Here is a 24118-nt window from a genome sequence, read left to right as displayed (position 1 = left end):
ACATACCTTAAGGTCTGAATCATAGAGCCAAGAGACAATGTCACCATGTACCTTAGAAACAGTCTTGAAGGTAGTCATCTGATTTGCCTCAATCCAAGCAGCAGTATCCTTTCTTTCTTTATCTACATACTGAAAAGCACTGATGATCTTACCCACTTTCTGATGTTTGAACCATCTTTCAATATCATCATCAGTCACTTCTTTGAGTGAAGGAACCGTTAGCTGCACAATCTTCTCCAAATCATCCTCAGTTTCTTTAATTACGTCTTCATGAAATACCGGAGCACCATGATCAACATTTGCGTGTTGATACAAGTCCGGGTACTCTTCAGCTGTAATATCCTCCATCTCAATCTCCTCGTTCTCATAAATAAAGTCTGTATTCATAAATACTGGATCATCTTCCATTTCGTTTTCATTGATCACCTCGACATCGGGCTCAGTCTCTAATGCAGTCAGCTAATCGTCATTTAGCCCAAGTAGAATCGAGATCTGCTCCCTTGTCAAAGATCTAACCACAAACTCACCGATCTGTATCTCATCTTTTTTCACCATACTTCTAACTATCCCCAATTCATCAATAAATATTACCGTGTTAGCCTCAATCATCTCTATCGGCTTGGCCGCTGTTGGATCTTGAAATAAAATTATCTGTTTGTTTGAATCATCAGCGCCACTCACACCAGCACCAGAGGATGAACCGTGTGATTGTTTAGGCTCACCTCCTGCATCAGACTCGTCAGGATCATCATCATTATTTTTTAGTTTCTTGAGGGCATCTTCTTTGCAAGTTAATTGTAAAATTAACTCATCTTGTTCTTTTAATTTCACCCCCTGAGACCCAACAATCGCACGCAACGACTTGGTCTCCTTCTGAAAGAACGAAATGTAACTCATCATTTTTATTTGATTCTCCATGAGTCGTTCTTGATTGAGTCGGTCAGCTGCCATTTGATTTTCATATAAGTGTAACAGATTAAGCAGCATTTCCGTTTGACGTCCAGGTGACAAATTGTATACTGATGGATGAACTGGTTGAATAGGTCCCTGAGGTCTAGTGATTCTCATGAAAGAGACATCACTAGGCAGAGGCGGAGGAAATGTAGTTGTTGGCAGAGGAGGAGGTCCCATTGTAGTGGTGGAAGAAAAGGTTGACAGCACAGCAGGAGGCCTCGGCATCTCGGTCAACGCCGTTTGAGGAATCAAGCCGAGCCTCTCATGTGACACCATCGTCGTTGTTAATGTGAGCATCGGGGTGCTAGTAGTTAGCTGCACCGCCGAGCTTTGAGTAGTTGATTGACGAGGTGGTGGTGATCCAATAATTACACCAGCCCCAGAGGATACACGGGGCTTCTTAGGTGGCTCATCAGTAGCTACAGCCTTACCTTTTCGTTTTCATTCTTGCTGAGCTTTCATGGTGGCAGCTAGAGCAGCATCAACTGCATCTTGTTGTTCTTTCAGAGCTCGCTCACCAGCTCCATCATCACCATCACCATTGTTATCATCATCATCCCCACCATCATTGTTCCCACCTTCTCCCCCTTCACGCTCAGAATCCGAATCATCATGGATCCAGTGCTCATTAGGAGGACATACATAATCTGTATTGATTATATGACCAATCATCCTTTTGTCTTGTGGCTTATCCTTTCGATAGATCAACATCCGATGCACCGTTTCAGCTTTCATATGTTCCATATCAAGAACATCGTTCACCAACGATCGATCAATCACCAAATCCGGTATCAAATCTTGAATAATTAATTGTAGAAAGCGTGGATACATTAAGAACTTCTTTGTCGGTAGAGTTTGCTGAACTTGCTCTTTCAAATGATCAAAGATGAGTTCTGAATAGTTGAATGGCTTGTTCAGGATTAAAGCAACCAATGCCGATTGTAGGCTCAGTCTACATTCATCGAAACCACCGCGACGTCCACTCAAGCAATGAAGCAAGACATGCAGCAAATACTTGTAAGGTGGACATAAACCGTTCTTGTTCAACATGGACCGACGAATATCACCCCCATAACTTAATCTTGTGAATAGACCCCGAACCAGCGTCCTGTCAAATTCACTTGGGTAATCATCACTATCGTCAAATTGTAGTACCCGACGAATGACCTCAACATCGATCGTGATCGGAAGCTGATTAATTGTAGCTTGAACCCAATTACTTTCCTCAACATATACTGCCGTGTTCTAGAACTGCCTGATAATACTAAGATACACCTTAGGTTTAGCAGTGATTGCATAGTGTATCTTCGAATGGCGTAAGAAATTTAACATCGCTCCGAACGTCCTTAAATCAGCCACATCATGATCGACATAAGCACAGATGTTGTGCTTCTTATCGAACGGTAATAAGACCATTTCAGCTTGTTGTGGTGGTTGTACTTGTGGTTGTTCTTGACGAGGTTGTTCCTGTGTTTGTTCTTGTTCAGCCATTGTTACTATATAAATTAAAAACCGCATATAAGAATAGATAACACACAATATATATTCAAAAGATAAATGTATTTAATCTAGTTACGCGTATTAGACGATTTAAATCTTTTAATTAAATTAAATGAATATTCAATTTAGTTAATTAATTTAAAATATATATATATATATATATATATATATATATATATATTTATGTCATTCGTTAAGAATCACACTGATTCGTTATACAAAGATAACGAATCAGGCGATTCGCTATCAAGTAAATAACTTAACGAACTGGACTTAGCGAATCACTAAATAAGTTAACGAATTAAACTCTAGTTCGTTATATTTTAAACGAATCCAACTCTGATTCGTGTGATGTCTTATTCGCTAAGCTAGTTCGTATGAAATCTTAATGAATTGGACACGAAACAGTTTCAATTCGCTAAGACTAACGAATGGTCAAAATTATGACTTTTTCTTTGACTTCACAAAGTCAAGGTCAAAATTATCAAGAACAATAATAGTCAACTATCGTAACCCAGATTCAATTCGGCCATAATAATCGTTGAACTATCACGATAATCAGCTCGTTGAGCTCGGAAACACCGTGGTTAATGTAGGTGAATGAGATTGAGACTCATTACCTATATCTACTCAGGATCAACGAACCAACAGAAATCATCAAGAACACACAACCATAATTAACCCAGCAAACAATAATCAAAAGATGATTAGAGTCCACCAAGGGTATCGGAAAGGGATTCCGATCAAAATTATATCAAAATCAGACAATCAAGAACATAAATTATACACAAAACTGTTTCAGAAGTTCAAAACCCTTAAACCTCTAAAATTACATAATTAAACAGTTAAATCAATGTCATTTTTGACGAAAATGATATCGCCAAAGACATGTATACCTTAGAAACTCAAATTAATCTTTGAAATGTTCAAACACAAAGATCGAAAATATCAGAGAATTTGAATAGTTTCTGAAATATGAAGAAAGAAGACGAACAGTGGAATCCTATTCGTTATCTTGTCTTATATAGCGAAACACGAAACCCTAGGTACAGCTTGCACGAATCAGACAATTCGTTTAACTTAAAGTTAGCGAATTAGCCCATTCGCTAACTCAATTCGTTACCATATTTTAGCGAATCACAATGTGATTCGTTAAATTAAAGATAGCGAATCAAGACACGATTCGTGTCATGATTCGTTAAATATGTATAACGAAGGGATGATTCGTTACAGAGTGCGGAAGCGAATTAGGTTAGCGAACCAGAAGCTAGTTCGCTAAAGAATCATCTAGTTCGTTAACTATACATAACGAATGGATTTTAACGAATTAAACCCTTTTTATTTAATTTTAAATTAAATAAATAAATGAATAAATTAATAAAATAAATCAATAAGTTAAAATTATCGAGAAACCCTTATATCCCGACAACCTAATACGTTAAAATTGTTTCAGATTACCGAAACTTAACTTAAATTTTACTTAAATATTTTGTATAAAGAAAACGAAAATATTTTTGGTATTTTGTAAAAATTTAAGAATTAAAGAATGTATTTACAGAAAAATATCCGAACTATTTAAAAAATAGACAATCTTTTTGTATTTTTCAACGATTTTACCAAAAGCAGTACATATTTTTGTAATTTTGTCGATTTTGAGCAGAGAATCATATTGACCAAATTGCCCTTCCATCACAGTTTTATATTTCAGCAATATCATGACTGGCGATAAGTCGGTCATTGGTATTGTTGTCCACATAAATCTAATAACACACATTCAAGTATTTTTGTGATATGATTAAATAGTTCAATTAGAGCACAGAATATCAGAGATTATCAGCCTCTAATCTCGGTTCAAGCGTAATTTGATTTTTGCCAAATCACCCCAACTTGACTTAAACCATTATATTGTTGATCAAAACTTTTGATACCAATTGAGAAATTTTGAGCAATGCATCAAGTTTCTTTTACTGTGAGTGAGTATGCACGAGTCCATCTGTCGGCTTACATACATTGTATCCCCTGGGGTCCGTTTCTTAATGGTATTAAGACGCACGCAAGGGAGGAACAATTGTATGACTAACAGCAGATTTTGATCAAGTCAGTAATGTAAATTGTACGAGGTACAGCGGTGATCAAGTTTAATGACTTTGGGTTTGCTCTAGAAAGCAAGTGAAATATTCATGCATATGAATACCCAGATGATTAAGCCGCATAAAGACTCACAATGTCCAGAATCTTAACGCTTGTTATTTGCTTTATTTGATTTTTGGGTGATCAACACATATAAGGCTTGAGTATGACTGGTTATTACATTTCTGCCATCCTCACCAAGACTTTTACTAGAGACTAACACCCCCTTTCAATTTGGCATTTTCTTTATGTTTATATCACATACTTTACTCTACTGGGTTGTTTTAAGACCTACCAATGCACCAATGCAATTAAGCACACAGTCTTTTAAGCTTACTTTTTGCTGAACTTAGGATCAAAATAATCAATGTACTATGATTTTCTCTTTTTGCTTCAAAAACTCAAAATTTGAGGAGCATAAAAAACAAAATAAAGATAAATTTAATCGCCCCAGTTAACTTATGATAATAAATAAATGGCTGACCATCAATTCACAAGTGAATCATAGGACCAAGACATGCAAGCATGCTTCACAAACTTAAATAACTGACATAATTTTCAGCGAGAAAATAATCTAAAATCTTTTTGGTTTTTCTCTGTACAAACTTTAAAACACAATATTTTTGTCTTTTTCGGATTTTTCTGTACAAAACATAAAACACATTCTTTTTGGTTTTTCAAAATTTTAAAATGTTTTTGGTTTTTCTAGATATTTAAAGGGAAAATATTAAAGAACAGAAATCACAATATTTTTGAATTTTGAACATTTTTAATGTTTTGGGATTTTATCTATACAAACGAAAACACATTCTTTTTGTATTTTCTAGATTTCTCCCCCTAAAACCTAAAACATAAAAAAATAAGACTAAATCTATAAAGCAATTAAAAGATAATTATCCTAATTGTAGGATCTCAGCAAGGGCCTTCAATCCATTTAAACCAAGCAAAATAGTAAAACGTGTTTTATCAAACGCTTTGGTAAATAGATCGGCTTTTTGAAAATCTGTGTGTACTTTCTCAAGATCAATTAATTTCTTTTCATAACAATCCCGTATAAAATGATATCGAATCTCGATATGTTTCGTTTTAGAATGTTGTACGGGATTCTTGGTGATACTTATAGAAGCAGAATTATCAATCAAGATCGGAGTAGTAAGAAACTTCAAACCGTAGTCGCGAAGATGTTGTTGTATCCACAGAACCTGGGAACAGCAACTCGAGGCTGCAACATATTCAGCTTCGGCGGTTGAAGTAGAGACCGTTGTCTGCTTCTTACACTGCCAGGAAACAAGCCGGTTTCCTAAGAATTGACATCCTGCAGTCGTTGATTTGAAGTTGATCTTGCATCCTCCATAATCTGTGTCTGAATAGGCGGTAAAATCGAAAGTATTATCTTTGGGGTACCATAACCCGATGTCAGGATTTCCCCGTAGATATTGCAAATTACGCTTGACCGCTGCCAGGTGAGTCACTCGGGGACTAGCTTGGTACCTAGCACACACACAAACAGCAAACATTATGTCGGGTCGAGAAGCAGTTAAATACATTAGAGAACCAATCATAGCACGATAAAGGGTCGGATCAACGGTATCCTCCAATTCATCCGGTGATAAATTGTGACCCACTGGAAGAGGAGTTGAAGGGATTTTTCCGGCAGTTATCTTGAATCGGCTCAAGACGTCGTTCACATATTTAGTTGATGAATGAAGATTCCCTTATTAGATTGATGAACCTGCAGCCCTAAAAAGAAATTCATCTCTCCCATGGATCTCATTTCGAATTTTGTTTGCATGGACTTCTCGAACTCCTTACATAAAGTGTCGTTTGTAGACCCAAATATAATATCATCAACATAAATCTGGACTAGAAGAAGATCATCACCAACAGTTTTATGAAATAAAGTGCAGTCAACAGTTCCTCGTTTGAAGCCATTATCCGTCAGATGGTCGGCGAGTATGCCATACCAAGCTCTCGGGGCTTGATGTAGACCATACAGGGCCTTGTTTAAACGGTAAACACGGTCAGGATAATCAGGATCTTCAAAACCAGGTGGTTGTTGAACAAACACTTCCTCATGTAGTTCACCATTGAGAAAAGCACTTTTAACATCCATTTGATAAACCTTGATATTCTTGTAAGTAGCATAAGCCAGGAAGATTCGAATCAACTCTAATCTTGCAACTGGAGCATATACCTCAGTATAATCAATACCTTCTTGCTGATGAAAACCTTGCACCACTAAACGTGCTTTGTTTCTGACAATCACCCCTCGATCGTCCTTTTTACATTTAAATACCCACTTAGTCGGAATAGCTTTCTTGACTCTAGCAGGCTTGTCTATTAAATCCCAAACACCCAATCGTGCAAACTGCTGTAATTCCTCTTGCATAGCTTCTATCCAAGAAGGATCTTCAAGTGCCTTACGAGCTGTCGTTGGCTCAACTTGAGATAGAAAGCAATTGAATTTAGCAATATTCATAATTCCCGAAGAGTGTAAATTAGTGTAAGCACACAATACGTTATTGTCGCTTGACGAAGCAACTTGATGACGTGTACGAACGCCCACATCAAGTTCTCCAATGATATTGTCCTGTGGATGATATCCATGAATCCGAAGAGTAGGATTTTCAGGAACAACAACATTATCAAATAAATTAGTGTAATGTTCACCCAACTCGGGAGATAAAGCATTATCACTATCAAGATCAATAACTTGAATCTCAGCTTGATCATCATCGGAAGAAGTAGACGCACTATCAATAACAACTGGAGGAACAACTTGAGATTCTGCAGTCGTAGCATCGGGTTGAACTTCATCTGCATTAGAATTTGAAGAGCTTGGATTGTTCAAGTGTTCTTCAAAGTAAGCTCTAACCAGATCTTCATCGATGTGATCAGTCGAAGGAGTAAAAGAATTAAATAAACTATCGTAGTCAAACATCCAATCTGGACCTTTCCCTTGAGGAGGAGTTGTGTACTTTTGACAGTCCACATGGTACCATTCTTCAACACAGCCAGATGTAAAATTAAATACTCTTTTCTTTGGAGACGCATATCCCAAGAAATATCCTTCAATAGCCTTTTCATCAAATTTACCCGAATCCTTCTTTAACATTGTACACGGACACCCAAATGGTTCCAGGTACTTTAAATTAGGTTTTCTGTTATTCAAAATTTCATAGCTTGTCTTCTTGAGTCGTTTTACTGTTAGAACCCGATTAAGTGTATAACAAGCTGTGTTCACTGCTTCACTCCAAAATTGAATAGGAAGCTTTGAATCAGCAAGCATTGTACGTGCAGCTTCAATCAGAGTTCTATTTTTCCTTTTAGCAACACCGTTTTGTTGTGGTACATAAGGTGCACTATATTCTCGGTGAATTCCCTTTTGAATACAAAAGAAATCCAAAATAGTGTTTTTGAATTCAGTACCATTAACACTTCGGATTCTCCTCACTTTTTGTTTATACAGTGATTCTATCTTGGTAATAAGGTTTTGTACCAAAACAGGTGTTTGATCTTTTGAACTCATAAATAACACCCATGAATATCTTGAATAATCATCTGTCACTACAAGACAATACCAGTCTCCAGAAATACTCGCACGATTCACTGGACCAAACAAATCCATATGAAGTCGTTCAAGAGGAGTATTAATGGAATTCAATAACTTAGAAGGATGTGTCTTCTTCTTCTGCTTGCCCTTCTTGCATGCAACACAGTGATCAGATAACTTAAAGTTCTTTAACGAGACACCCTCAACTAAATTATTTGCCATTAAATAATTCATCTTTCTAACATGAATGTGACCCATTCTTCGATGCCATAGAATCGAGTCTTTCTCGGTTGCTTTCGAGACAAAACATGTTTCTATCGATGTTGATATCTTAGAACTCATGTTTAAGACATAAATATCATTTGATCGTGGTGATCGCATGACAACCATGTCCTCGGGAATAATAAAACCCGGTTTCAAGATAAGACACTCTTTGTCAGTAAACATTGTAGTGTACTTTTTATCACAAATCTGCGATACACTCAATAAGTTATGATCAACCTTGTCACAATAATTTACTTTTTCAAATGTAATATGACCATTTGAAACATCTCCCTCTTGTGTTATCATGCCCCCAGAATTCCCGGCAAACGCTACATAACCACCTTGAATATTTCTTACGTTGGTTAATAGGTCGAGATTTCCGGTGATATGACGAGAACATCCGTTATCCATGATCCAGTTTTCACCATAAATGGTCTTGGATGAACCCTACACATAAACAAAAGTGATTAGTTCAAAAAGGCAGCCCAGACCTTAGTCTTGGGCACCTTTTGGTTTTCTCTTTGATCATTAACTTTAACAGTTTTCAATTGTTGTTCAGCCACTTGTGAATAAGTTACTGGCTTCTTAGACTTTTGTCTTAAATAAGCTGCTTGAACAATGTTTGAATTCCTGTTTTGACATAAAGGTTCAGTTGGAATGAATTTTGGTGTCACTTGACCGTGTGTCTCATTGATCTGAAACACCTTCCGAGGATTCACATCAGAGAACAAAATATGAGTATCATCAGCATACGACACTGGTCGTTTCAGAATCTCCTTAACCACTGGAATTGGCTTAGATTTGTCCTTGATAAAAGGATGAAGATTCTGATAGTTTTGCTGATTACAATTTCTCACAACATGACCTTGTTGACCGCATAAAAAACAAGTTCGCATGTCCACATGATGATGTTTAGAAGAAATTGGAATAGATGATGCCGATGGTTGATGATGACTCACATTTTTAGTCATGCTCTTAGCAAACTCATCAGATAATTCAAATTTCTTCTTTAAATAAAAATCTAAATTAGAACTGTTTGAAAAACTTTTTAGTGTATCTGTTCCAGTTGACTTAACAAAGTTAATCTTCTTAGCTTGTTTTAAAAATTGTTTTGCATTAGTCAATGGATCACACTGAACTGATGTTTTTGTTTGAGCATACACACGTTCAAGTTCTTGAATTTTTGAAGTTTCATTGACAAAGACACTCTCAATAAGTTCAGGTTTGATAATACTTATTGGAATGTCTTTTTCAGTGAACATTGTGTCCATTCATTTTAACTTAAAAACTCTAGCAGCAGATGGCTTAGAATTAGAAGGATTAATGAAACGCATTAGATCCTCATCAGAAATTTTCGGTTTAACTGACTTCTTTGCCTTCATAGAGTTCACTTTCTTTGAATTTTCCTTTGTTGCTTGAGGTTTGTGTGAACCATACACTGCTTCCTCAAATTCGTGAGGTTCGCACGGACTATGATTAGAACTGGGAATGTTCTTATTCTTGTGTATAATCTCTAGTTCAAACACATCCTCAATAATGACCTCGTCATTGTGTTCAACAAACACCTTTTTGCTTTGAATATGAGATTTTTGAGGAGCAACTTGGGATTTAACAATTTCAGGTTTAACCATTTTAGGTTTCTCAGAAATCACAGATTCCTTTTGAATCAAATCCTCTTCTTTTCTTGCAAAAGGATTAATTTTATAATCATTATGAAAAGGTGGTGGAATTTCAACAAAACCAATATCTTTCTTAGAATCATTTTGTTTTCCAGAAACTTTAATAATTTCATTCAATAAAAATGAAGAATTTCGAAATTTACCCAACTTGTTCTTCAACTCAAGAACCTCATTCTCAACCTCAGTTATCTTAGAACGATGTTTCAAGATTTCCTGAAACTTTTGGTCATTAATGGTCATTTTCACAGATAACTCGGCTTTGAGATCATGATTACTTGTCGACAATGCTTCAATCTTTTCTCGAGATTTCATTTGAGACTCAAGAGATTGTCGATAAGTGTCCTTAAGAGAAGCAATTTCTCTTATAAGATTATCATTTTGACTTTTCAAAGCTTCTAACTTAGAGTTGTTAGATTCACAATCAACACATGATGCTTTAACAAATGAAGTAAAAGAAATAGAATTACTAACCTCATTGATCTTAGCCATGCAAGCAAACATTGATTCAGAAGACTTGTCGCATGAATCGTCAGAATCAGATCCAGAATCATTATCTGAAGATATCACACTAGCAGTAGCATCTTGACAATCTTCATGTAACCCAAACATAGCTAAATTTGCTTGAACATCATTGCACAGTAGTCATTGTGACCAATCAGTCCCGTCTGCTAACATTGCTTGTGTTGTTGAAGAAGATGGTTTCTTTTCAGCATCACTACCTCGTGGTGAAGAAGCATTTTGACTTTGACCACGAGGTCCAGTGTATTCTTTTCTTGGTTTGTCACATTCCTTCGCGAAATGCCCGAATTCTTGACAATTATAACACTTCACCTTCAATTTGTCAAAACCCAACTTCTTGTTTAACGCTGGAAGATCTTTTCCAGTTCTCTGCATGAATCTTTTAACCTTACGAACGATCATGGCCATATTCCATTTCAAATCCATGATCTCTAGATCATCCGGATCTATCTGATCATAATCCTCATCTGTTAACTCACTTGTGGCAATTTTACTACTCACCAAGTTTTCATATGAGGACATAAATGCCGTCAGAAAAGCAAAGTTTTGCTCAGCTTCCTTCATATTCACACTAGGAGGTGTAGCAAATGGATTGGTACTAGTAGAACTTCCTGAACCACCTAAATTACCAGCAGAGTAGAAACAAACTTTTGGATCATTAAATATAGCAGATTCTTTTTCACTTGCGGCATGAGTAAGAAAAGCAGTGATAGGTGAGATTGTTGAACTCAGAGGCATACTTCCACCATAGAAAGCCGGATCTTGATTTTCTTTGGAAGATTTTTGACACTTAAGATCATATTCTCTAGCTTCGATCTTTTGTAGAAATTCAAGTGCGGTCAAATCTTCATTCAGAAAATAATCATTCTCTTTCAAAACCATGAGAAATGTTGAATAGGAACTAGGAAGCACACTCTTGATAGTGTCAATTTTATCTCTTTCAAAAATTTCCATTTTCATCTTGTCCATTTCAGCAATTAAGTGACTAAATCTTGTAGTATCTTCAACTGTTTCTCCTTTCAATAAGTTAAAGTTTCGAAATTGAAACTTGAGCATCACTTTCTTACTCTCAGCTGTGTTTCCCATGCTTCTTATACGCAGATGTTGAAACAAAGATGCACATCTCTTGATACTTCCAACTTGATGAAAAATATTCTCTGGTAAAGCCATAGTCAAAGTAGAATATGCTTTTATCTCGATTTCTAAAGCTTTCTTTTCTTCTTGTGAGTATTGAGAGACAGCTTTAGGAGTATACCCAATAGTATCATCACCAATCATTGGTGCAACATAAACCTCATCAAGACAATATGAACAGTCAGGATGAACTGATCCCAAATGTGCACGAAACCGAGGTTCCCATTTGGCAAAGTCACTGAACTTCATCAATGTTGGACATTTAGAATGTGAACCTATCTCGGTATTAAGTTGCAACATCTGTTGCATCAACATATTTTGAGACGCCAATGCATACATACCAGCCATCTTAGAAAATAAACAAATAATAAAATATCTTAACGAATCAATGAACAGTAATAGCGAACTGTGAACAGTTGTAGCGAATCAAGACTTAACGAATCAAGTCTTAACGAATGAGGAGAATAGGTTAACGAATCAAAAGTCAACTAAGCGAGTCAACTTTAACGAATCACAACTAAGTTTAACGAATCACCCAAATTTCGAAACAGATAACGAATGTGATAAAGGCTTAACGAATCACAAGTCAACTTAACGAATTGACTAAACGAATTGACCAAGTCAACTTAGCGAATTGATCAAGCGAATTGACCAAGTCAACTTAACGAATTGATCACACGAATTGACCAAGTTAACTTAACGAATTGATCAAGCGAATTGACCAAGTCAACTCAACGAATTACTAAGGAGTGCTTAGCGAATTAAGATAACGAATCAGCTACAGTTGATAGCGAATCAACACAATAGCGAATTATAATATAACGAATCAGGTTGTTACAACCGTTTGTAACAAACTTGATTCCTTTCTGCCACGTGGCAAAAAGTTGTTAGAGCACAAATTCCAAGACAAACACGTGTCAAACGAATCAGTTATCTAGTTAACGAACTAGATGACACGAATTAGTTAACTCACACGAATCAGCTAGCGAACTGATTAGCGAATGGCAAGAATTGATAGCGAATCAAGTTAAAGACATAGCGAATCGCCTAGAATTTTATAACGAATCGCATTCATTTTCAAATCTTCAAACATTCAAGAACAAATTTCCAGAAATATGAAACTCAAACCCAGAAACATATCAATTCCAGATCTGTAATACACACTCAATTGTCAACCAAAACTAACAAATAATATACCAAAATGCTCGTAATCGCAAAGCGATTTCAATCCAACACATCTCGTATCCGATTAACACCATACACGAACCAATTTCGACCAAAACAAAACCCCTGTTCACGGACTTAAACCGAAATCACAATACACATCACAAATCCAATTCACAATCCAATTCCACACAATTGAACCTCAATAATACCTTAATCAAACCAGATTCACTCTAATCCATCCATATTCAATCCAACACAACCCAAATTGATTCAGATTCAATCCAAACAGAAAAATAAACACAAAACTATAATAATAACAATCAAACCAAGTGAATTGAGCCCCGAAAGCTCTGATACCACTTGTTTGATCCCCTGATTTACAACTCGTTCTAATTAATAACTTAGATCTGATCCAGATCTATATGTTGATATTGATTATACGGATCTAACTCTTTTATACCTTAGTTTGAATGTTATGTAATATATATATATATATATTATCAATATAAGATTAATGTGAAGCTTGAGAGAGAGAGAGAATACTTTAAATATTTCTGAATAATGTTAATTCTCTCAAAACTTCAACACTTTACAAGTGAATAGTGGTTCACTATATATAGAAGACGATCTGGTTCGCTAACATCCCCTAGCGAACCAGCATTCCCTTCGTTAAATAACTTAACTTAACGAACCACCCCCTGATTCGTTAACATCCCCTAACGAATCAGGAGGGAATACATTATAAAGTCCTAGTTCGCTAACATTCCTAGCGAACTAGACTTAAACTTAACGAACTAGTCTTAGTTCGCTAACATTCCTAGCGAACTAGACCGAACATAACGAATTAGATAAATAAAACATTAAATATAACATTAAAATAATCAAATAAACATTAACGATAATTACAAAGACTCGAGACGCAAAACCGTGCACTAACAAATTTTTTACTGTAAAAAGCAAATTTAAGTTAAACAAAACCCGAAACAATTTTTGATAAAAAAAACAAGAAGTTAAAGTAAATAAGATAAACTTTGTTATATATGAAAGTGATTGGTATATATTTACTAAATTAACCGAAAAATTAATTGATAGATTTAAAGCATGCATTTATAATTTATTATGACAATTCACAATTATAATAATTATAAATAAATGGACTGATTTTTAAAAAATGGATAAACTTTTAAGCATGGATCTATGATTTAATAATTAAAAAAATTACTTTGTAAAATGAAAGCATGGTCGACTTTTGTTTTTCTTTATAATCTTCAACAATATACGTAGTAAAATATGTTACTGATAACATTTGAAATTATATATTCTTTTCAATTTTAATGAACATGGTTTGTTGTTAATTTTGAGATTTCACCAAGTATTTTGAAATATATAGTAAAATAATATGTTAATATTTACATTTATAAAAATGTATAAATATAATATAAATGAAATGTAAAAGGAAAGTGAATATGGACATATATTAGGGCCAATTAACATGTTAGTTTTGGAGGGAAAAGAGTGGTGATGTTTAACCATAAACTGACACATGTCACGATTATTTTACTTTATTAGAATATGTAGATTCAATCACGAGTAAATCACATGTTTCCCAGTCCAAAATCATTCATAACGAGCAGGTCCGTCTCCGAGAATTTTAATATCTCAACCGAGCAGAACCAAAAAGGCCCGTAAGCCCTAACGAGTAACGAAATATATAAGCTAATTTTTTTAAAACGACATTAAAGTTATAAAAATAAAATTAGCAAAAATATAGTAATAAATTCAAATACAATAATAGCTAACCGCTAACCGATGATTCGTGAAAACTCTCGTAGCATTATTGACAATAAATTGTTTGATCACTACTTCGCAGCTTATATTATCCAGATATCCAATCGTTTGACCGAATAGCGGAATAACAGTAAAATAAAATAAACAAATGGTTAAAAGTAAAAAAATCATACCCTGGTGAGTCACTGAGTTGGTATGGCGGTGTCCGATGTTTCTTTTTGGTGGCGCCAACAGTGATGGACTGCTGGAGATGGTGGTGACTGGTAGAGGGAACTAAAAGGGAGGGTTGGAACTTGGAAGGGGGAATGAGAACAACGAATCGCCGCCAAAGACCTTATTTTGATCGGCGTTTTCTTTTCTTTTTTTTAACCGATTATTAATTTTTTATTATTATTAATTTTTTCATTTTGGTTTGGGCTCAATAACCTAAATTTTAACCATTGAATTTAGAATGAAAATTTGTGTGGACACAACAATTTTACGAGTGATCAAAATCAATTTATAATACATAAAAATTATTTTTTTAAATACATAAAAAAAACTGGCCGTTGAAAACAAAATGCCCCGGCCGTAGGTGCAGGTCACACACATTCAAGACCCTGATAATGAGCCCAATCCACGGAGAAAAAAATGATTTAGTAAATAAGCATTTAACCTTATAACAGACACATAAGTCCGTATAAATATAAAATAAATAGGACTTGTAATGTTTACACTCCATATATTTTTTTAAAGATTAATGTTTTTAGTTACCAACATATGAACCCATAACCTTTAAGTTAAGAGACTTCATCTCCTTTGGTCTCATCCCTTTTATTCTACTCCCATGTAACAGGGCCAAAGTAGTGTACCTACCAAGATGTAGAGTAAGTGTGGTGCAGTGATGTGAGGGGGGATACTTTCGGCTCGCAATAGGGTCATCGTCGCCATCATGGTACTCCCTCCGTGCATATAATGTGTAGTCACAAGAGAGAGTAAAACTATATACGGTTAAGAGAATAGTAACATGGTTGTTGTGGAGGAGGGGACTTCCCAATTATATAAAGATACTTGCCAATATTAAACCCTCTTAGGTTGGGCCGTTGGGCTGACATGTTGGGCCTCGATCTGTTCGTAGGGCCGTAGGGGTATCCCATCACAGCAACACTAACAAAACATGGGTCTTCATTGAGTCTAAGAGCATCCACAACAACAATTCTTCAAAAACTGACACATCAACGCCACATCAAATTCCAAACTTTTTTCAAAAACCCCAACTTTTACCACAACAACAAACCTTTACAAACCTCATTAAAATATTATTAAAACCATATATATAATATATATGTATATATCCATGTGAGAGGGTGGAAAAATGGACCCACCACCCCTTGTTTGTTGCAAGTTTGCATATTCAAACTCCACCAATCAAACTTTCTTCTACAACAATAAATTGAGTCATGTTTGTTTGCCTTTCTTGCCACATCATTTCAAACCTTGGGCATTGCATCCTGTTGTGAATGCTCTAAGTAGCGTCACTTGCGCTAAATTTGGAATCAACAGGTACAAAACAAATTTTTAATATATAATAATAAGATACTATATAAATATATTGTCATATAATTGTAAATATGATAATTAAATGAACCACTAATCATAAATTCATAATAGTTTTCACGCTACACCTAATTGTATAATTGCTTTATAATAGTTGTCATTCCAGTCCATCACTCGGGTCTGTGTTTATGGGGTTTTCTTATATTGATATCCTATTCAAATATTGATCTAACTCGCTTTGATTTAATAGATAACTAGTTTGAGCCCCGTGTAATACACGAAAAATTGGAAAAAAGAAAATTAAAAACGTTACACAATTAAGCAAAATACAGTAAACAATACAATAATTATCATATATTGTTAAAAGAATTACGATTTGCCTTGGGCAAAATCAGAAACGAAGAAATCATTATTAGATATGACATCAAGTATTGTTGCTTTATAACCAAATCTTCATGACTTATCGGTTGAAATATCACATGTATCTCCAACTATTATCACACTATAAAAAGTTCTAAAAATGTGTTACAACATCTTTAGTGATTAATCACCAACTAAGTACATTCAAATTAAAATGTTTGTTACGAAGCTGCCTCGGTGCCGTGCTCATGTTCATTTTCAAAATAAGGCAATGCTCTCTACCTTCACTAAATCTGTGATTCATTAATTGGGTTGACCGTTTAAAATGTCCGTTTCGCCCTTGCCCTTAAATCCTTCCTCAGTGTACCTTTAACTACTCTTGAGTCCTCCCACACTTACTGGCAAATCATTTACTGAAAGCTTTGGCATTGGACTGTCAGACAAGTGGCTACTTTGTATATGACAAAACTAATAGGCCTAGTTACCATCTGCGACAAAGTTTCAATCTAGAATCGTTCTTTCATTGCTGGTTTGAATTCCTGACTGAATCAGTGTATGAATTCTATGGTTGATAAGTCGTTCTGTTTGCTTTTAAATTTAATTGCAGCCTTTCAGCAATTGAAAGTTAATACCAACAAAAAACACCATAAACATTCAACTACCTCATGGCAAGATAAAATTCGGAGTCAAACATACAAGTTTTAGACAATCTTAACAATTAATTAAGCCTAAAATTTCAATAAGCAGGTTAAAGGACCTGTATAAGGACTTTTACTCCCTAATTCTTCATGAGCTCACGTAACAACCCATCAATTTTCTCTTTTTGTTGAGTTTATAGAGTGGCTCATCAAATATAGAATATCTTCTTTGCAACTTATTCAACAAATAGCTAATAGTTATTAATTTGAATTTATTTTTTTTAGCACAGGGAGCATTAGAAGCATTTGCTGACATATCCTCTAAACTTCCATTAGCACTTTCTTTATGCAAATGTACAACATTTTTCATTTCTTCAATATGAGAAATATATAATTCGATGGATATAAATCAGTAATGTCCTATACCACAAATCAAGCAGGACCTTATCATTTTGTACATTTTGCTGAGATACAAATGCAAAGTGGGTTGGACACTAATTCAGTTTCATTTTGAACCAATGGACTTAGGTGAAGGCTATCTAATGTTGAGTCTAATCTCTATAAAAACCTATGATATGATTCAACCAAAAAAAATAAAAATAAAACTAAAAACATATAGTCATACATCAACAATATACTGATTCGTGTTCATTTTTTATAGTTGAATATTTGAATTTACTAAATTAACACCAAAATCCGTGTTACAAAGCAAATAATTGAACAATTAAAAAAATCCTAACTTTGAAAACGTATATCAACACATTACATATCGCCACGTGATAAACATCCTAAAAGAAACAATTAAGTTGAATTATATTATTAAGTGAATACAATCAACAATCTCATGTATTAAAAGAATTTGTTTATCATACACTAAGAACCAAAACAACCAAAAATTCAACCTTATAGCATATATAAAGGAACATAGTGAATTATTCTAGAAGTCAAGGGCCAACCCTCTTCTAATCAGCTTCAACTTTATGTTGAATTTGTTCTTCATTTGCATTTAACCTAAGCAAAAACACTTCTTTGACATCATCAGAAAAGAAAGTCGGGTATAGCTGTTAAAGATGACAATTCAGATACAGATTTGAGTAATAAAGAGACCCACCCGTATCATGTATGTACAATACTGTGGTAAAAAAAACTAAAAATACAATTTCTATTAAATACCAGTAATCTTCGTAAACATGAATCAAAGGAAAAAATAAATGTTTCGACATTGCACTTTTAAACCATATAGATATTAACATGGAACAAAAAAATGATATGATTTTCACTTTTGGCTAAACCTTATGATCTCGTCTATTCGTAAAACAATAAATTATATCAATTATTACCTTAATGCGTGAATGCCAAACACAAAATCACCGGTCGTGAGGTCTATTGGTTGTCCATGTTCATCTGTTCATTATCCATTCTCATCATTTGCAATTCGACAGAAAAGGGGTCCTATGGTTTGTCATTGGGGAAGGGTTAGATTGCATGTGTTGAATGAAAGCAAACCGGGTTTTACACTATATAGATCCGAAAGTCCATCATTGAGTACTTGAATCTGGTAAGGACCCAGGCCACATTTTGAAAATGGGTCTAAAAAGGTGAGGAGTGTTGTGAGATTGACAATTGACAAAAATAGGTATTCTTTTAATAGAGTAGATAATTTAAAAAAGGATTAAAAACAATAATTTAAAACTAATAATAAATACACAATCATATTATCATTCATTTTATCATTTTATCTTTTCCTTCAAAACAGTCATCAGCCACAAAGCAAAAAAGTCCTATTTCTCAAAGAACAACGGACGAAAAAGTCCTTTGGTATACATTATGTATTAGGTGAAACTACAAAAAAAACATCACACTCATATAAACTTCTTCAACAACAAAATCATTACCAGTGACCAATTCACACCATACTTAACATTCGTAATAAACAAAGCCATAAGCTCAAAAATCACCTCAGTAACACAACTAAATCACACATTTTCAAAATTTCGCTTCACTTCTGATAATTAGAAGAATAATTAAAACTAATAATAAATACACAATCATATTATCCATCATCATATCATTATATGGTCTAATGAAATACAAAAGACCGAAATCGATAAGTTTCATATCAGAATCGTCACTTTTGGACACGAAAAGGAACATGAACTCACAATCTATAATCGATATCTAGAGGATATGGTGGTGGTGGTGGTGGCCGTGGAGAGGGGGGATAGTAGTGGTGGTGGTGGCCGTGGAGAGGGACTATTTTGTTGCCGGTGGTGGAGGCCATGGAGAGGGGTGATAGTAGTGATGGAGTTGAAAGAATTTTGGGATTTAAGGGTTTGATTGGAATAAAAGATAGTAAGTTTGAATAATAATAAATTGGGTGGGTAATGACCCATGTAGGATCCATATTTTAGAAAATGGGTTAAAAAGTATGAAAATGGATGAGAGTGTGACAAGTGGCATGTAGTAGTAGTTATTTATTAGAATAGTAAGATAAGATTGGGTTTTTCGGGTCGATTTCATTGGGTTGGTAATTGGGCTGAACTAGGGGTGTCGTAAAGGGCTATGAATGGGCTGAACACCCCAAGGCCCAAGCTGTCACATGTGTTTTAATTTTTTAATATGAAGTGGGTGCATTGCATGCAATATGCATAAATGAGATTTAAAGTTGATGAGTCGATGGGCTACGAATTTACACGTTTTTTTTAGTTATGAGCTAAAACAAGCCGGTACATGAGTTTTTTTTTTAACTTATGGCTAAAACAAGAATATGGGATTGTGGTGATCGAGTTTGTTATGATGTGCGTCTATAGTCGAAATATCAATGGAAAATAATCGATAGGCAGTATTCTGTGTTGTAATCGGGTTAGTCGGATTCACCCTACTCGTAGGCATTTGAACCAATTACCGCATTTCGGGTTTGGTTATTGTAGCTAATCAGGTCGATGTTTTCGGTACTGCTTAATCGGGTTGGGTTAATACGGTTAAAAGCACCATCACTTTATATTTTAGTTAGCTTTGTATAGTTTGCCTTAAACCCATCGTGAACTAGGCCCATTGTATTTTTCACAACTGTTTCCCCGTTTTGTTAACATGTTCAGAATTCAAAGTTGGGATCTCCATGTAAAAAAAATTGGAATTTCCATAATTATTCTATTTAAAGATATTTTATTATAATAATATTTATTTCATAATATATTAACCACGTCTATCAGTTTTATTAAATTAATTAGTTAAAAATTAGTTAAGTATCCCAATCTAACAAAAAAAACTAAAAATATCATTGTCACTTATCTTTTAATTTGTGAAACGAAATATAATTATTAAAATTAATTCAAGAGATGACATCAAATTAAAAAATAATAATAATAATAATAATAATAATAATAATAATAATAATAAAATTAAGATGATGTCGATAACGATAATACAAGGTACAAGTTGTCAACAAAGATGACAAATTTTTTTTAGTTATTATATCTATCACTGTCGCTTGTCGTTTATTTCGTTTATTTAGTGAATAATTTATACGAGACAAAATGGTTTTACAGGAATATTTATGCTTTTAAAAAAACCATGCTTATAATTAAGTAAACCACAGACCACAGTTTTAATCATAAATCAAATCCAGCTATCACTCATTTGGTAGTTTACCCGTATAAACAATTTGTTAAGTACTTAAGTATTAATTGTAGGTAGGTCGTATAAATTTTAATTTTAACTTCATTCTTGATTTCTATTTTCTTTCATTGCATGTTTATAGTTTGCAACTGAGTTATTTGATACTTTTATAATTTAAATTTGTTATAAACTTGTTATTTAATATATGCATAGAAACACATAAAACATTAAAAATTCAACTATAAGTCAATATAAAATATGAGCTATGTTTTATTTTTTTAAGCTACCAACGAAAAAAATCCGGCTAATTGGGGTAACCCAATAGCAAAAGACGATCTCATACACTCATGATCATAGACAACCACAATCTCTAGGGAAAAACCCATCGTCCGGAGCCCATAACAGTAAAACACAATGAGATCAGATTCAAACTTAAAAAAAGATAGTGTAAATAGTTTTATATATTTAGATAAATCTCATTTACGCTATGTCTTCAATTATATACTTAAATAAACATCAAATGGCGATGCAACAAAGTAGTTTTTAGAAGTAATTGTTTGAACTTTTTTATGGTTATGTTAAACTGATAATCAAATTTAAATGTTTGATCTGATGGCCAAGGTTATGTTTTGTAACTCTTATTCTGTTTAAACATACCATCAAATACAAATGATAAGTTCAAATAATATATATCTTTTTTATATTCCCTAGATCCATTTATTACAAAATTATGTCATGTATATATCCATTGCCTCTTCTCCATCCTCCCCATAACTCACCATCTCTCTTTCAAACACAAACACATCATCACGATGAATCCTCAGCTTTAGATCTTATCCGCCAACACCTTCTCATCGACGACTCTACCTTCCTTCAAACCTACACCAGTCTCCCCGACAAATCCGGCGACCCAAATCAACATCACCAATTCGAATTCGCAATTGAACCGGAAGAAATCAATGAAAATATTCACAGCAACAATTTCAACATACAAAACTCACCTGGAACTGTATCAGTTAATCCGTTTCAGCAACCTTCAACCGACTATGCGGACAACCAAACCTCACCTGTTACTGTAACTGAATCGGTTAATCCGTTTCAACGAACCTCTAATTATGCGGACAGGAAGCATTACAGAGGTGTACGTCAACGGCCATGGGGAAAATTCGCAGCGGAGATACGAGATCCGAGTAAGAAAGGAGCTAGGGTTTGGCTAGGCACTTACGAAACCGCTATTGAGGCGGCAAAAGCGTACGATACGGCCGCGTTTAAGCTTAGAGGAAACAAAGCGATTTTGAATTGGCGGAGACGGTAACGGTGATGGAGACGACTGTCGTAAGGAGTAATGGCCGGAAAAAGGTGCACGGCGGTCGGAGGATGAAGATAGAAGCCGGAAGGAAGTGAAAGTGGAGGTGGAGACGGCGGAGATAGGCGGTGATGAGATTAGCTGGCCGGTGGTTAACGACGGTGATAGTGATGGTAAGTTTAAAGGTACATTCGAAGTGCAACCGTTACCGTATTCTAGCATGGATTTTAAATCTGGTTGTGCGATGGATCGTTTACGTACTTCACTTCCAGATTTTGATCTTAACGGGTTCTCTAATAAGGACACCGCCCCCCCTAAAGCCCAACATGTTGTGGCGAGTGCCTTATTTAGTGGAATCGTCAAGAGTTTAGAAGTGAAGTTTGATCTATCCCCTCGCCAAAAGGCGGTGTTTGAATGCCTTCGGGCTCCTCGGGCTCAAGATTTTCTAACGGTCATCCCCATTGAAGGATTAGGCCAACGTATGTCGGGTTTGGAGTATCGGGCTATCCTTAAGTACCGGTTAATGATCCCTATGTTCCCGACGGATGAACTTTGCCCAATTTGTCGCAAGGTCTGTTTGGATTCTTTTGGTGACCATGCGGTGCATTGCAAAGAATTGTCTGGCTTTAAATACAGACATGATCTGGTTAGAGATGTTCTGTGTGATGTTCTTAAACGGGCAGGGATTTCTGCTAAAAAGGAGGCCCCTGTTAACTTTCTCACGGATCCTATTGAAGGGAGGTCTACTTTACGACCAGCTGATATTCTTGTGTTCGGGTGGGCAGGGGGGAAACACGCCTGTGTGGATCTTACAGGAGTGTCTCCTCTTGTTGGGCTCAGGGACCGTGGGTTTGTTGTGGGTCAGGCTGCGTTGAAGGCTGAATCGGGCAAAGTTGTTAAACACGAGAAAGCTTGTTTAGATAATCAACATGTCTTTCTACCATTTGCCTTTGATACATTTGGTTTTCTGGCTCCAGAGGCTGTGAAATTTTTGAGTAGGGTTCAGCGCGTCGTACACGGAACCTCTTCAGCTTCTAGGTCCCAAAGCTTCGTTTTTAGCAGGATTGGCTTTGCTGTTCAAAAGGGGGTTGCGGCACAGCTTGTTGCCCGTTTGCCTGCCACTTTATTGTAATCGTTTTATAGTAAATTATATAAAACTTCGATTGTGATAAAAAAAAAATCTGGTTGTATGGTAACTTAATAACGGTTTGACGGCATTTACTGTATTTGGAAGTGTCAAACGGCCGTTACTAGTTTGTTACTCTTTGTAATTAAAGAAAAGCAAGTTGTAAATTAGTGACCGGTTGTTTTTTTTTAACCATCAACAAATAAAGTCCGGTTATTCAGCATAACACAATGACAAATGTGATAACTCATACAATGTTGGATAGCTCAAGCTAACATCTAGTGTCTTAGGGGAAAGCTGTCGTCAAAAGGCTTACTTTATAAAATCAAGTTAATATCAAATATAAACTAAAGAGCTTACGACCTCCATCCAAAATCTTTACTTTTCCTTCCTAAATCTTTACATTGAGCAAAAGCTCATTTACCGGTAGAAGTTAATATATGAAGTCTAGTGACATCAGTTTAATGTTTAAATCAATAATATATTATATTTTTGGCTTTAGTATGGTCCCCTCATGTAGTTTATGACTAAAATGCAAACATGTCACATTTGGGACACCACCTATGCAATTTGTTCCATTATTTGAAATCCAATAATTGAACGAGTAATTAAAAAAGTAATCAATAGAATTATAATTTTATTAAAGTTAGTTCGCTCATTGAATATGTCACAACGAATATAACACAACTAGTTTTTATCCCCCGTATTACGGGGGTTATTTTATATTATTTGTTTCTAATATTTATTTATTTTTTAAATTTTTATTTTTTTATTGTGTGAAAGTTAATAATATATTTATGGTTTGATGATAAATTGTTCAACAAATAAATGAGATGTTATAACCCG

The 24118-nt window shown here is 35.0% G+C and overlaps 1 protein-coding gene across 1 annotated transcript; it reads left to right on the top strand.

Moving 5' to 3' along the window:
• Window positions 1–21570: 21570 nt before the first annotated feature.
• LOC143561284 (ethylene-responsive transcription factor 5-like) lies at window positions 21571–22155 on the top strand. The gene has a single exon (XM_077049405.1). It carries the CDS (start codon window positions 21571–21573, stop codon window positions 22153–22155), a length of 585 nt encoding a protein of 194 aa, XP_076905520.1.
• The last annotated feature ends 1963 nt before the right edge of the window (window positions 22156–24118 follow it).

Source organism: Bidens hawaiensis, unplaced genomic scaffold (assembly GCF_021521415.1).
Source record: "Bidens hawaiensis isolate Kalapana, Puna unplaced genomic scaffold, B.hawaiensis_p1.1 tig00020647_1, whole genome shotgun sequence".
In the NCBI taxonomy this organism is placed as follows: Eukaryota; Viridiplantae; Streptophyta; class Magnoliopsida; order Asterales; family Asteraceae; genus Bidens; species Bidens hawaiensis.
Note: the sequence above shows the minus strand (reverse complement) of the source record. Positions and strands in the feature narration are given on the sequence as shown.

What these genes read in the sequence shown, in the direction of transcription:
- LOC143561284 (XM_077049405.1), top strand. Translation starts at nt 21,571, where the DNA reads ATGTCATGTATATATCCATTGCCTCTTCTCCATCCTCCCCATAACTCA.